Raw genomic sequence first — 16,268 nt, forward strand, 5'->3', positions numbered from 1 at the left:
AAGCATTCTGCAAGCTGGTTTGCTGTATTTGCAGGCCAGTGCCAGAGCATTCAAACAGGGCATTCTTCAGTGAATGTGAAAATTGGCAAAACCTGTTTTTTTTTTTTTTGCACACATCAAATTTATGCAGGAAACATACTAACTGAGGCTCAGATTTTTCTAACAAAACTTAAATTACAAAAAAAAAAAAAAAAAAAGAAAAAGTTACAATACACTGTTGTGCACCAGTCAACGACTCCGAATTTGTAGCCCTTGCTGGAAAAAAAGTGACGTAATGACACAATCACCTGATCAATAGTCGCAGCGAGATAAGATCAAAAGAAATAAAACAGCGCACCTTCTTGCCTTCCACACTTATATGAGGCTCAGCTGCCTGGCAAGCTAAAGTAAGAACAGTTTGACATACGTTAGGATTCTGGCAAGACGCGCACATCGTGCTCGAAAAGATTAAGCAGTGTGTCGACCGCGCTGCGCATGCATAGAAGCAGGGCCGATTTTGTGATTATGGAGCTAACATGGCATGGGGGGTGCTGCTAGTAACAGGAATGCTAAGAGCACGGAATGGATCACAAATGTACGAAGCAGTGCGGCCTGCATTTGTGTTAGTGTAAGAGCTGTGCCACACTGTTTGTGACTGCTTTTAACTAACAATGTAACTTCAGGCCAGTTCAAAGTTGGGCTAGTTGGCTGAACACACAGTTAAGAGAATGAATGCACTCTGAATGAATGCAGTGAAGAAATCAGTATGAAAGTGTCAGCTCTGTGAAAGTGATTGTAACAAGTGATGTTTATTTCATACGCTGTGACCTATAATGCCCGTTTCCCTCCCAAAACATCCCAATACGCATACTCCTGCTCACTCCCACACAATGCACCTGCCATGCGTCAGCTGCAGTAGAAATAAAGATTTATGGTGTTTAACGCACCAAAATGACTCAGGCTATGAGGGATGCCGTAGTAGAGGGCATCAGAAACTTCGAACACCAAGGGTTCCTTTACCAAGCACTGACATCACACAGCACATGGACACTTTGCTTTTCCCTCCCATCGAAAAGTGGCCGCCACAGCCGGGATTCGATCCAGCATCCTTGGGCACAGAAGCCGAGCACCCTAACCGCTACACCACCATGGTGTGGTCTAAGAAGGTTATAAAAAAACTGCTGGAGTCAAGGTCGCCTACATCGGCCAATGGGTTCGGCCCCCAGGTGAAGCCTACGGCAGGCATCTTGAGGAGGGCAAGAAGCGACCTACCAAGTGCTTGGAAGCGCTGTTCACCAGTGTTGCCAGTGTGTTTCAAGTGTTCAAATGGAGGACTGATTCAATACTGTGGGCTATCAGGCGAGCCATCCATACTGGACGTCTCCGAATTTATTTGAACCATTTCGATGTTTGACAACTTCGACAATATCCAAGTAATGGGGCATTTTTAGCTCTACTCAGTGCAAAAATCACAGCCTAACCTCAATGTCATACCTTTGAGTCAAGCCGTAGCAATGCAAGTATTATATAGTTGTAGCTTATGTCAAGTGCACTAGTACTGGATTAAACAGTTATTAACCTGCCATTCAAATTTGGACTTTATGAGACATTGAGTCATATATCGTTAGATAGCTTATGTTCAGTATAATTGTGCTAAGATAATTCTAGGCCTTAATTACTCCTAATTTGTTCATTTCAAATAAAAATTAAAATTATGCAATAGCTTCAAGTCATATATCCTTAGATAGCTTATGAAGAGCATAACTGCACTGGAGTAACTGCATATCATAATTTATTACTGTTAATTGTAACTAAAATTAAAATTTGTTCTATAATTTCAAGTCACATACCGTTGCGTAGCTTATATAGATTACGGTAGCACTAAACTAATGTCATTGCACTACACTAAGGTCCTAACTTCTGATAATTAGCGATTATGATTATAATTGAACTTTATGCTACAACTTCAAGTCATTTATTTGTCGTTGAAATGGTCTCGACGAATAGAACCCAAAATCAAATGCTAAACAATGCAAAAGCCATGTAAAACAGTGCTAATGCTCGTCTAACTCGGTTCAACTGAGTTAGACAGCTATTCTTTTTTCATTTTAGCGACACCAGTATGCAGCTTCCTGGATGGGAATTGAGCCCATGATTGAAGTATTAAAGGATGATTGCCTTTGCCAAGGTCCAGTGCGGCTGGATTTACAAGTTTCTCTAAAGATTAAAATATGCCTAGACCTGGCTTTAAGTAAAAAATAATATGCAAAGCAATTTGCGTTTCTTCAGACTCGTTGATGCACTTTCTTGATATGTAGAAATGCATAGTCATGCAAGTTTTCAAAATAAAAGTAATTCAAATTATGAGAAATCACAATGCATGCAACAATCTGAGTACCTACTGAATTCAGTATTTAAAAAAAAAAAAAAAGAAAAGCAAGAGAAAAGCATAGCTTGTGATGCTTCTCAAAAAGAAGCACAGACTGCTGCAAATAATAAACCATACCATCACACTGATACAAAAAGTTTTAATAAATATAAAAGATTGCATAGCGCACATAATGCAGCTGTAAACTAACTCTAAAATTAGTGAAATCACAGATTAATGTGCGCTATTTTATGATGCATAGATATGCTCACATTGAGCTCTAGGATACACTGACAATTTGCAATTTTAAGCTAGAAATTTGCGACGACTGTGTTACAGTCGATTGTAGGCATAAAATATTGCAATTTAGTTTACAATTTGAACGAGAGCATAGTAAAGATATTGCAGTTGGTCAAACTGACTCTTCTGACATTTTTTTATACACTAATGCACCTTGCTATACTGCTGTATTAACCATGTATAAATAAAACTCCTTAGGGTCGTACTCAATCCGAAGTGCTGTCATTATAATGTAATAAATAAATCTCCTATATAACTCTAGTTATGTGCAGCTGACTGTGATTATTTCAGTTAGCAGATGGCTCCATAGAAAGCGCAGGAGTGAATGGAATGGTCCTGGCGGCATTTGGAACTAATTTGATAGTTTCTCTGCTAGGCAAATTTTTGGCCTGCGTTATTTCTTTTTTGCTGGTAAATTACCGAGCGACCTCTTTTTGATAAACTTCTTCCCTGACTTGATAAATATAAAAAAATGCAAGACATATGTAATTGCATCCTATTGATAACCCATTTCCCTCTACAATATCTGATTCTATTAAAATTTTCAGGTTTTTTTTGGCTGGCCATATAAGATTTCAATGAAAGATCTTATATCGAAATTTTATTAATTATTATATATTATACAAGTTTGTAGTTTATTATTCTAAGAAGCTAGAAGATACTCGTATTTTTCCTATTTTTCACACCAGTATGAGAAGTCAGGAAAATGTTCCCTTATAGAAATCTAAAAAAAGCAAGAATTTGAGGATTTTACAATGAATTTTGAACAGATATAGAGAAAATGAATTTAACTTTGCAGTTCATTAACCATTACTTCCAGGTTTGTTTGCATGGGAAAAACTACAAGGCAAAGCAGTTTGCGAAACACCCGTTTTTTAATCATTTTGTTTCCCAAAGCCTTAAATGCTTATCACCCAGCAGCAAACTCTAAATAGGGCTGAAATGACCAAACATGTCACTGTGAAGACAATTTCCGGCGGCAAAGTGATTTCTTTATGAGGCACAAGAACGTGAAAATTTTCATACAAATGTTAAATAGCAGTGCGCTCTCTCTAGTCGTTCTCTCTAGGGTTTCATCTCAAATGCAGACAGCCATCATGCAGATGTTCATCAGATAAAATTACTGCGATACAAACAGTTTTCAGTGGTTTCTTAAGATACGTTTAATAAGTTGAGGTTACGATTAAAGGAGCCCTGAAATGCCTGTCCGCTTTGCTCTAGATGAATTATTAATGTCACGCAGATACCGAATCAAAAAGAGTAACAGGAATCTGTACACTAGAATCCGGAATCATTAAGGAATTAATTTTCAAAATACAAGCAAACCAAATAATGCCTTCAACTCAATTTTCCCGGTCTCTGACTTTGCCATTTCACTCACCCAATGATGACGTCACATGAGGCACCAATCGAAACAGCATACATGAGCACATCACAATGTCGCAGAAGATGGAGTCTCATGGTTTCCTGTTCGCCATAACATGTGTTTGCTAAATCTGACAGTCGCTCTTTCATGGCTAAGACCGCGTCGGCACCTCGCAGAAACAGAATGAGGAATAAAGACACCAGGAGCCAAAAGAGGAAGGAACATTCCTTTGTCACCATGCACTCCTATTGTGCTTTTATTGTGAGCCCACTCCTTGCCCGTTCCTTTCTCTCTCTCCGCAGGCATCCTACAATAGCGAGGAGCGAGCGGCAAGGCCGTTGAATTCTTTACTGCCTATGCAAAGTAGTAATTAGAGTCTCTGCTGATGCTTTTTTAGTCACTTGCTTTGCAGTGCCTAGGTGTAAATCAAACATGTTGTATTCACAGACTTAATATTAAATACAATAACGCGACATAACAAATTTTTCCTAATGGACATAATTTGAAGCGCATTTGCTATTTATTCAGTCGTCAAACGTGTGCCAGTTCATGGCATACCCACTGCAAAGAACCATCACTGTGTGGTGACACCGTCAGTACCATGATTTTGCTTCTCAAGTAAACTAAAACATAGAATACCGAAATATGCACGTACACGAGAAGCATAGCATCGCCAGAACTCAACTGCAACAAACAAGCAAAACAATGCACTCAAATTATTTTGCAGGACCCCTGTAAGTCAGACATTTTTTTTCTGATCCTTTAAAGGCTGAACTAAAGAGTGTTTACTGCATTAAACATAATATGCCTGCTCCACCGGTTTCATGCAGGTCCTTCCTGAAAAAAAAAGCTGGTACATGGAATCATGTATAAGATTTATACTGAATTTTTGCACTTGGATGTACACTTCAGTGCAATTCTAATTTAATTTTATTTCCAAGTACCATGTGAATTCTGAAATAAACAACACAATCAATGTTCGCTATTTTTTAATTTTCAGTTGTTGTTTTCACTGATCAGATACATATTCAACATTCGATTTGATATTCAAAAAATTATTTTTCCCATATTTGTACCGTATTTACACGATTGTAAGTCGACCTCCTTTTTAAAATTTGAAAATCAGAAGTGGGGGGGGGGGGGGACTGAAACCAATATATGGCATGACCAATAAGAACAAGACAAACAATGTATCAGGGAGGCTACAGCAAGTTTGCTCTACAGCTCTAAGCGCAACATTCAGTTACTCTGCATGCTTCGAGAATTTTTCATTTTCATTTTTTTTTTTCTTTTACTTTTACTGTGTTTACCGCACTTACGGGAGTGTCTATAGCTTACGGAAGGGTCACTATTCCAATCGCGGACACACTCGTTTTTTCACTTCAGTCGCGTTGGGTCATATGACATGGTGGCACTTCCGGGGAATATCGACGATTGATGGAAGAGCCGATGTCGATCATTAGTTCTACAGTGCTGCCTGGAATTTGCGCATTTGACTTGACAGCAGCCTACATGCTTAGTCATAAGCTCACCAGCCCGAAAAAGAATTTAACGCTTGTTCACTGCAGCGTTCAAAAGGGCGGCCATCATTTGTGCCTAAGCAACAACTGCACAGTGGGCCGAAAGTTTGAAGCTTCTATATGAATTATGCGGGTGTGGCGACGGCAGCAAGGCAAAATTTTCAACTGTGATGCCAAGCGAAGCAGCTTCCAAGAGATAGGATGCTATCCAGAGCAGGAGGCCAAGTTCACAGCGTATATCACAGAAATACATGATCTGAAGTGCAGACGAGTAGACCAGCCAGCCAATAAATTTTCATTGTGAAATGCATCCACTGGCATTTTTTTCTTTTTTCTTTCTGGACATGCGATTTTGGGGTGTTGACTTCCATTGAAGTCTACTTACAATAGTGTAAATATGATATTCAATCTGTATTCGAAAATTTGTATTATATGCAGGTCCGTATTATATGTGGGCTTTTATGGTATTTCGTCAGGACTGCCAGCTTATTATTCAAAAAGGCATATTTCCAGAAAATTAAGTGGTCTGGATTTAATATGCGAACCAGGCAAAAAAGAAACAGAACAGTGAATACCGGCCAGGATTTCATTCTCCACTGGAAATGATGGCGAGAAAAAACACAGGTGAGTTATATTTTGCGATATGAGTTCATCCAATAGCAAAATAATTATTGACACTTGAGAGCACATCAATCTGTGCACATGTGATCATTTTACAATTTGCTAACCAATAACTGATTCCTTTTTTTCGCCACATTTATGTTGCACTGTAAGCTTTCGCGTCGACATAGACATCACTGCAGGCTCTCCGAGGTTGACCGCACTAGACAAGATAGTGCCTCGAGACATGGCTTCGACTGGCCGCCCGTGACGTGCACAAAGACTACGAGAGATGCGCACAACCAATCGCAAGGTCCCTTTTTGGCACATACATGAATAAGTACTGTAGTTTATTTTTTGCTTTTTACTGAACCAACGAGCAAAACTGGGCACAAAATATGAAAGCAAAAAGCCGCTCATTTTAACGGGACCAAGATTGCTGTGAACTTGGCCGCAAAACAGAACCTACATTTTTTTGAAAGTGCACTTTTTTTTAGCGTGAAAGATGGCTCGAAAAGAGCTACCTGACTTGTTAGTATGCCTCAAACATTGACAAGGGAATGAGAAACTTAGTATAATCAGAGAATATCAGTTCGAGATTCAAATAATGCAGTTTACTAAAAATTAATTTTTTTCTGTCTTCAAGGCCCATCTCCCCTTAGAAGGCTGGCTCACAGACAAGCGCACCAGACAAGTACAGTGCAGCATTGAAGAAAATATGACTGCAACAAAACTGCAAGCCCATGCAATCGCTTACAAACAGAACATAGCCAAATTTATGGTCTTTCAAGTTGGTTTTTCATAAAGTGATTTTTGTTCAAGTTTCCCAAATTTTTAGGACTGTTCCATAATTGTAACAATTTTATAAATTTTGCAGAGTCCGAAATGTCAGTCAGTGACTGTTTCCTTTTATGTTATAAGCATAACGATAGAAGCGTTTGCAAACCTTCTAATAAAATTTTCTTCACAAATAAAATTGCAATTTAATTTGTAACTAACTACATGTTATAAGGCTGTGATCAGTTTTTTTTTGTGCTTTTATGTCTTCCTAAAATTATTTTTGACTTGAAAATAAAAAGGACCTACAAAATTACTATGCACTTTTTCCACAGTAAAAAAAAAAAAAAAAAAAAAAAAAAAAAAAAAAAAAAAAGAAAAAATTTGATCAAGCTACTTGCAGTGCAAAACCTACAGATTTCGATCTCATTGCACCCTGTACCCAAATCTCAAAAAGAACACTTCTTTTAACCAACGAGTGGGCTTACCTTTTACAGATTTGTTTTTCCAGGCTCTAGCAATAGTATTTGGATCAGGCATGAGGTGGTAGGAAGGCTCCTCAACAGGAACTGATGGCTTCGAACCAAAATCACTAGGCTTTGAACTGGGATCTGTCTGAGGAAGTGAAGACTCTTCAAGAATGCAGCTGAGTATGTTCATGCCACCATCCTTGTTGTGCTCCTGGAACCAATGTCAGTAGACGGACTTTAGTCCAATGCTACAGCTAACAAGCTCACATCAAGCGAGCAACACGCAGCCACCTAGTCAGTTACACTGTCCTTCTACTAGATGATGCATCTTCAATTGCACACACCGTGAGGCTCCTGTGGATTTGGGGCTGCTCCAGAATAGCAACATTGATTAAAAGACGACACAAAGGATTTGCTAGCATGCAGTTAAACACCAACGTAAGAAGATTCAATGTAACATGGTTCAATGTAACAAAGTATTTCGATATTCACAACTGCGTCTATAGGACACCACATACTTTTAGCTTGAGTATAACTTCCTGGAAGGCAGGTGAGCGTACGGTAGATGTAAATGTAGGCGATGGTAGAGCATGCCACCAGCTGTGCCAACTGGGGTAGCACAGGTGAGGTTCACAAATTTAGTGTTGGGCAGCACGAGCGTCTGTGCAACATGCAGCCAGCAAGACTAGTCGCTGCTGACGCAGTTCTTGCAATATGTCACAGCACGTCTCAGTTTTACCCCAAATGGTCACTGAATGTCGCACGTTACCTGTGCTCAAAGGGAACCGCACTGCAAATGTCATGTTTATTTCCCTAAAACTCAGTAAAAAAAATGGTCAGTGTAACCACCTGTCTGACAACCTCACTGCATATACACTACTGGCCGTAGTAGTTTGGTGTGATATTACATTTTTGCAATAAAGATTCCACTACCACCGAAAGGAATTCGCGGGGTGAACCATGGCGCAGAATAAAGTGGTGCAAGATGAAAGATGCAACATGGGATGCCGTAGCCTCAGGGAGAGCCGCGGTATCAGCGTATCGAGTCAGGTGATCAACGGCAACAGTAACCCAGCGGTTGCCAGCAGCAGTATATGGAAGCAGTCCATAAAGGTCGTTCCCAATGCGGTCGAAATGCCGCGAGGCGCAAGGAGGAGGCTGCATCGGACTGATTGAGATGTGAGGGCCAGATTCAGAACCTCCACCAAGTTGTAACGGGGTTTCTTGTAACGAAGATGACCCAAGAGATACCTCGCAAAAGCGACCGTCCTAGGCTTCTGCGCCAGCAATTCGATCCCGCGTGCGCTCGCAGTGCGGCTGCTCCCGAAGCTCATCTTCTTTACAACACCATGTACCGCGACCCATAGTTACCAACTGCTGCATTTTTTAAATTGCATCCTACTACGACTAAGTTTGCTCGTCTCACGTTATGCTGTCTTGATTTCAGGCTCCAGCCAAACTCGAGACTTCCCTTACTGACACCCCTTCGAAAAGCAGTACAATACAGCACATTTTTACAACTGAAAGTGAAAGCTGCCAATGGCCAAGAATGGTACGAAGACCCTCAGTGGGCTGCTGATTGCAAGAGGTGCCTAGGACACACAATACAGTCAAACCTGGACATATCGAACCCGGATAATTCGAATTTTGGTTATATTGAACTCACAGAATATCCCCTTGAAAATCCCATGTAAAGATATAGGAAAGCTGCATCGTATATCAAACTCCAATTTCACTGGTCATTTGATATATTGAACTACGCACCACGTACTGGAAGGTGTGCCTTCCCCAAAGACGACCGCATCACCAGCGGCCATTTGCCGCGTGAAGTTTTCAAGCCACGTGCAGAAGGAATGAGAGGGAACAGTTCGGCAGGGAACAGAAGCAACAGATCTGTTTTCTGATCTTTTTTTTTTTTTTTTTTTTTTTTGTGAGAGTTTTGCATTGTTGTCATCGTGCTGAACATGTGGCGGCGTAGCGTAAGCTATGGCGGCTGCGGACATTAAGAAGCACCAAGTTTTTTATTTCTTTTGCAAGAGTCTTCCAACCTTGTCGCCATGCTGAATGTGTGGCGTAGCGTAAGCTATGGCGGCTGCGGATGTTAAGAAGCGGTGTATTTTTTTTGTGAGAGTCTTCCATCCTTGCATCCATGAATCAACAAAATCATGCGGTCAGCTGCGATCACGACACTGGCTTTTAGTATTGTTCGCTTCAAACGGCGTTTGCAGCTATCCCGCTTCCCCAATAATTTTGTGGCAGATAGCCAAACAATGCCACATTCAAAGCAGCGCTAACGGCTAAAACAAAGGTGGCCTCTAGAAAAGCACGGCACTCAACACAGAATGCCATTTTCTTTTCTAAAACCGCATTTCTAGACTGCTGCTCACCTTTGGAGCCGATTCCTTCACAACTATTTGGTCTTTTTTTGGCGTGCATGTTTTATTGCACATGTTCGAACTATCTCAAATGCAACAAAAATCTAATTATTTGAGATCGATAAACTGCGATTTCTTGGACTGACATGTTGACAGTTTACATATGTAAATAAAAAGTACACCACAAAGACATGAAAACTAAAAACTGTGCATCTAGGAAAACGAAAATATAAGACTCATGACGCATAGCATGCATTCATTCAGAAATCCAGTGAAGGTTGCAGCAGTCTTGTAACATTCTGTCTAATCTGCAGGCTTTTTTTTTGCAATGAACACCGGATAAAAAAAATCTGTAGAATACGAAGTTGTTCAGGTGCAATGCTTAAATTTTGTGCACTTAAAATTCTACAGCATAATTCATATGGAAAATAATTATTTAAATACATCCCTCCCTAACCAGACAAGAAAAAAAGGGAATCTCATGCCACATTCTTATCACTGACAATTCTGGGCAAATGAACCAAGAAACTGCTATTAAGGCAGGGACACATGTGCGAAAAGCGAGTGCGATTAGCTGCGGCGCGCCGCTGCTAGCGTCGTCGCAACGGCAGACCGCAGCCCTTCGCCTGCGTCCAGCAGGTTAGATGCCGACGACAGGCCGCGTGCGCCAATCGCAGTGGTGGGCAGCGGCAACATCACGGTGACGTAGGAGGGCTGTGCAGTGGAGCCGTGGAGCACACCTCTCAGCTCTGCCGTCGAGGTGCTGCGCTGCCGAGCGGGCGACCCGGTGACCCGGTCGCGCCGGCCGCTGGCATCTAAAAAAAGCTTTAGTATTGTTTCTTCGTGTAAATAAGAAGTCACTGGATACAGGACTGTCAACGACGAGTAAATTGTGAAGATCACTGGCCAACACTGACGTGCTGTTAGGAGCGATAACTGCGACACAAGCGAGTTTTTTCACACAACCACTGCTGCTGTCCAGTCGATCGCCAAACGTCTGCTCGCTCCGCTGCTGAATGCGTCGCGCAAAGCGCGCTTATGTTTATTTTATTATAATTGATGGCCTTCCCCACACATCGGTGATGAAATTCGATCCTTCATTACAGCGTTGACCCATTCTGAAGCGCGGTCCGTTGCCTCTGCGATGCGAGACAGGCTAGGCCTAGCGACGATTAGGGCAGGTACGGATCACTGCATTTCGTCGCCCAGCACGCCGCGGGTGGCACCGTGGCCGAAAGCCTCGTAAGTGTGCAGGCATGCTGTTGTTGCACGAGTATAGCAGGCAATCCTTTGTTTTTTGTACGAGTGTGAAGTCATGTGAAGTTCATCAAGCCAGGCAGTCTTCTGACTTCGCTCAGTGGTGACACCGCCGGCTGTGGCCGGAGCTTGAGGGAGTTCACTCGCCGGACGCATGGTGCTCCATGTGTCCTTGCTGGCACTGCGGTGGCAGCTCACAAACGACGTTCACTGCGGCACGCTGATCAAGCTTTCACACGTGTCCCCTGCTTTAATGGGGACAGTGCATGGCTTTCCCCTTTTAGATGATGTGCATCCCCCTGAAATTCAGGCTCACAGGTTGCCGTTACAGAAATCCACACATATTTTGCACGCATGCTGTTTGTGGTAGGCGAATATATGAATTTTCAAGATCACTAACTAAATTCCTGAATAAATCTTCGCCTGCTGCAATACAGTTAAACCTGGCCGTAACGAAACTGTAAAATGTCCGCGATTTTTTGTTACATCCAGGTTTTCGTTATATGCAGTTTTCGTGTGAAGGCCCAGAAAGGATAATGCATAACGAAAAGCAAATTAAGAATTGAATGTAAAGAAACCAACCTTGAAAGCGTTTATAGTAAATCAGAATTACTCAAAGTTATAGAAGCGGCAAAATGTATCACGATCGTGCCTCCACCCTCACCGCGGCTCACGCAACGAGCGGGAAAAGGGGGTGGAGGAGGAATCGGTCCTAGGGAGAGCACGCGCGTTTGCGCCGCCGCCAAGCAAGGAGCTGCCTGCCTCTTCACACATGTTGCCACTCGCTCACCACCGCTGCCACAGGGAAGTGACTGTGCCTCATGTCACTGGCGCGGTCCGCTGTTTCCACTACCTGCGGGTGCCCCGCAAGGAGCCGCATGGCAGCAATGAAAACACATTGCTCGCCCCGTGTCATTTTTCTTTGTTATCTTTTCCGCTTTTAAGAATGAACTGCTTAAAGTGAAATGCTATTGAGCAAGTGAGCATTCTGTGGCAAGCTGTATTTTTCTTGTTGTTTATAACAGTGTGTCTTCTTGCAATCTGTTCCCAGAGAACCAAACTTTTTTTTTTTTTTTTTTGCAAAATGGGAAAGGTTTGGTTTGGTTTGTGGGCTTTAACGTCCCAATGCAACTCAGGCTATGAGAGACGCCGTAGTGGAGGACTCCAGAAATTTCGACCACCTGACATGCGCTGACATCGCACAGCACACGGGCGCCTTGCTTTTCGCCTCCATCGAAAAGCTACCGCTGAGGCCGGGATTCGATCCCACGTCCTTGGGAACAGTAGTCGAGTGCCGTAGCCACTGCGCCACCCCGGTGGGAAAATGGGAAAGGGTCACACCTCCCTCCTGAAGTGAGGTCTCTTCGATTCAGCTGCACTTTCTGCACCAGTTCCGTAAAGTTCTGCGGCGGTGCCGCACCAGTTCCAGCAGTTCAGGTGCAGCATCGGCACCAGCTACTTACAAATGAATGGTAGAGTGCAGGCCGGGCCGTCTGCTAGCCTTGGCGTCGCCAACAAGCTGCGGCCGACTGTGTGCAACATTGCGTCTGCCGACGCCAACGTTCCGGTTAACTTGATAAATTTTCAAATAGCACATGACAACGAAGTTTTGACATTATCCAGCCGCGATGCTTTTTGCCTGTGCTTTGTATTAAACGGCACTTGTCAACGAGAACATGATCGAGTTCGCCAAGGTATCGGCTACGCATACTCAAGAAGTAGACACACGCATGCGGTGTGATGCATGCTGATTATATATTTCAATCATGACCTTGTACATTTCGATCGCCAGCTGCTGCAAAAGGTGCATATATATGCATTTGCACAAGACGTACTTATTGCGATGTGGTATACTTGAAAATCTTCATGTTTCTTCATTCATGAATATGCGATGCATATATGTACAAAAGCCAACCGCATATGTGGTCGGCTATCTGTGAATTATATTGCCACTCACATCAACCGGCACCAAATTGCCGAATAAAATCAATTTTCAAACAGCACATCGCAATGAAGCGTTGACACGAATAAGCCTCGATCGATGTATGTGTATGCACATCATGCGGCAGCTGACACGAAGCGCAAACAAAGTTCGATCACGATTGAAGTCAGCACGAACCATAACGCATGCACGTGCTTACTTGGTAGACATGGTTTGAAGAACGCGTCGTCGTTTCTTTGGCAAACACAGGCATCGTTATCGTTGACGAGTGGAATAAGGGTCGCTTCACTGTTTATCACAACACGCAAGCCATCGTCGCGCAAGCTGTCGTCTGCTTTCATGCGGCGGCTGCAGCTGCACCATTTCGGCACTGACCGCTGAGGAGGTGCACAGTTTTGCTGAACTTTTCGTGAACTCGGCCTGCACGACGTCTGCACTTTTTGAAACGAACGGCATGGTGCAGAGGGCGCCATCTTGCATCGCTGAAACGAATGGTGAAGTGCAGCACCACGAGAACCAGTTCACGTAGTGCAGGTGAAACGAACGGACCTGTGGGCTCTGCCACGGATTGCAATGAATTTTGTGATGAGCAGGGACGACTTGCCAACATTCCCCATTTTGGACAGCCGAGGACAACAGATGAAACAGTTCAGTTCGTATTAGCTGCCACAGTTGCCAAACCCTTTCACAGAGACATCAAGGACCTACCACTAAACATCTCCTGCAATACCGTCAAGAGGAGGTTGCATAAGTGTGGTTGGTTGGTTTATGGGGTTTTATGTCCCAATGCGACTCAGGCTATGAGGGACGGCGTAGTAGAGGGCTCCGGAAATTTCGACCACTTGGCGTTCAACGTGCACTGACACTGCACAGCATGCGGGTGCTTTGCTTTTCACCTCCATCGAAAAGCGACCGCCGCGGCGCGGATGCATAAGAGTGGGTTAAACAGCCTTGTCACTATACGGAAGCCACTCCTGATGGAAGCACAGTGGCAGGCAAGGCTTGACTTTGCTCCTGCATATGAGCAGTGGAGTACTGCTGACTGGTCTATGTTATATTCACAGACAAGTCTACCTTTTCGACAAAGTAGGATCAGAACAGGCCTGTCTGGCATCCCATCAAGTTCTACACGCATCATTTAAAATCCTTTCTGTTACTAACAACCCCCCAATAAGGAAAAAATTTCTTATAACTTATGTGGTGTCAGACTCTTTCTTTGTGAAGTTCTCTGAGTTACTTTAGCTTTTATGAAGCTGTAATATTTATTCACAGCAGAGACTTACTTTAAATTTAACTGCACTTTAGTTAAGTATGTTACGCAGTGAAGAAAAAATGCAAAGCGGTGACGGAGAGAAAGAGAGAGAGAAAGACGAAGTGCTTTGCAGACTAGTCGACTATGAGCTAGCCCACCACCACTCTGGTCTTGACCGCTACCAGTGGCTCAACTCCCACCTACCACTTGGTGGAGGTCGTGGGTTTATATCCCCGTTTTTCACCTTGGAGCTCTGCAGCCACCAGCTTCCGACCTCGATGATCGACTCCAGCAGCCCCACTTCGGCCCCGCGTCCTCGGCCTCTTCTATTCAGTGCTCCGGGATGCTTCACCAGTGGGACCCGCCGGTCTTCAGCGGTACCAATGATCAGGACGTGGAAAACTGGCTTTCATCATACAAATGTGTAAGCACCCACAATAAGTGGGATGACGTCTTGAAACTTAAAAATAATATTCTATCTCACGCAAGTAGCCAAGCTATGATATGCCAATCACGAGGCTGACATCCAGACTTGGGCCTCCTTCAAAGCTCGCTTTGTGGATGTCTTCGGTCACCCTGCGGTCTGCAAACTTTTGAGCCGAGCACTGTTTGCATGAAAGAGCGCAGCAGACAGAAAAAAACGTTCACTAGCTACATCGAAGATGTTTTAGATCTGTGCCATCGTGTCGACACCTCAATGGCTGAAAGTGACAAGATTCCCAACAACTTAAAGGGCATCCACGAAGACACGTTCCAAATGCTTCTGGCCAAGGATCCTCGAACCGTTGCTAACAATGTAACTATATGCCAAAGTTACGACGAGCTTCGTCAGCAACGCATTGCCACTAGACAACCCGAAGACACGATCGCGACTTTGTGCGATGCCACTGTCAGTTCCACTCTTATTCAACAAATCAAAGACATTGTGCAGGAGAAGGTTGCTCGACAACTGCCACTGCTTCCAAACATTCAGTAGTCCCCCTCGCACCTGGCTCTGACAATAAGTCGCATTATTCAGGAACAAGTTGCCGAAGTACTGCCACCCGCTCGACAACCAACTTTTTATGCCGCTCCGCTCACAGCTCTGCTCACCCATGCTGACGCTGTCCTGACACCTGGACTCTTTCGGCTCCACTATCTTATGCTGAAGTTGTCGCACAACCATCCCCTTCTATGCCTTTTTCAAAGTACGGTTTGCCTCAGTGGGCCTTTTTCCCTTAGTGCCGCGCCACCTATTGTACACCCTAACTGGCCGATTTGCTTTGCATGCGACCTCCCTGGCTATGTTGCACACCTGTGTCCCCGTCGCCCGGCCCCATACATCTCTGATCAAAGCCCGGTCACCTATGCTCGGCCCCTGTCCCCTCCCCATGAACCACCTTGTACTTGTCCAACTTTGACAACCAGTTACGTCTGTGCACTGCCGTAACTCTCCGCGTCGTCGCTCGCAGCCCCCACTAAGTCACCGTCCTACGTCCTCGTCGCCGGAAAACCATTAGACACAGTTCTGCAGGCAAGAACTTTGCTTTCGTTGACACTGAAAGTCCAGCTTCGTCACCAAATAATTTAATTCAACTTACCGTTGAAAATGTTTGCACCCTTGTACTTGTAAATACTGGTGAGAAGTCCGTTATTGACGCAAGACTGTGCCGCTCGTTACGAAAAGTTGTCTTGCCGCTTTCTGGGATTTCACTCTGCACCGCAACTGCAGAGCACATCGAGCCGCTCGGTACCTGCACAGCCCAAGTCATGGTTCAGGACGTTCGCTATGTAATTAGTTTTATTGTTCTGCGTGAGTACTCTCACGACATTATTTTAGGGTGGGACTTCTTATCTCGCCATCACGCCATAATTCATTGCGCTCGTGCCGAAGTCTAGCTTTTCTCCGCTGTGCAGCATACCGACTGCCGCTAGCATTCCCGAGGAAGCCAGATGTCACACTGAGGATGCTACGGATATTCCTCCTTCATCTGCTGCAATTGTGGCGATAAACTGCGCCTTCTGTACAGTACGGTACACAGACATACAGACTGTACAGTGCTCTTCACTGTGTCACTTCTGC

At 43.8% G+C, this 16,268-nt stretch overlaps 1 protein-coding gene across 10 annotated transcripts in view; it reads right to left on the reverse strand.

Moving 5' to 3' along the window:
• The window catches only part of LOC146204829 (uncharacterized), a 175,849-nt gene that overhangs the window by 106,004 nt on the left and 53,577 nt on the right, over nucleotides 1-16,268 (reverse strand). For 9 of the 10 annotated variants that reach the window (XM_084589533.1, XM_084589527.1, XM_084589529.1 and 6 more), the window contains 2 exons: nucleotides 15,787-15,939; nucleotides 7,399-7,591 (listed from right to left, as the gene is read on the reverse strand). In XM_084589533.1, coding sequence (XP_084445659.1) covers nucleotides 7,399-7,591; nucleotides 15,787-15,939 — 346 coding nt within the window. The remainder of the gene's footprint in view (nucleotides 1-7,398; nucleotides 7,592-15,786; nucleotides 15,940-16,268) is intronic. The other variant, XM_084589536.1, reaches the window with a different exon arrangement.

Source organism: Amblyomma maculatum, chromosome 1, assembly GCF_055883805.1.
Source record: "Amblyomma maculatum isolate TAMU_Amacu chromosome 1, ASM5588380v1, whole genome shotgun sequence".
Classification (NCBI taxonomy): Eukaryota; Metazoa; Arthropoda; class Arachnida; order Ixodida; family Ixodidae; genus Amblyomma; species Amblyomma maculatum.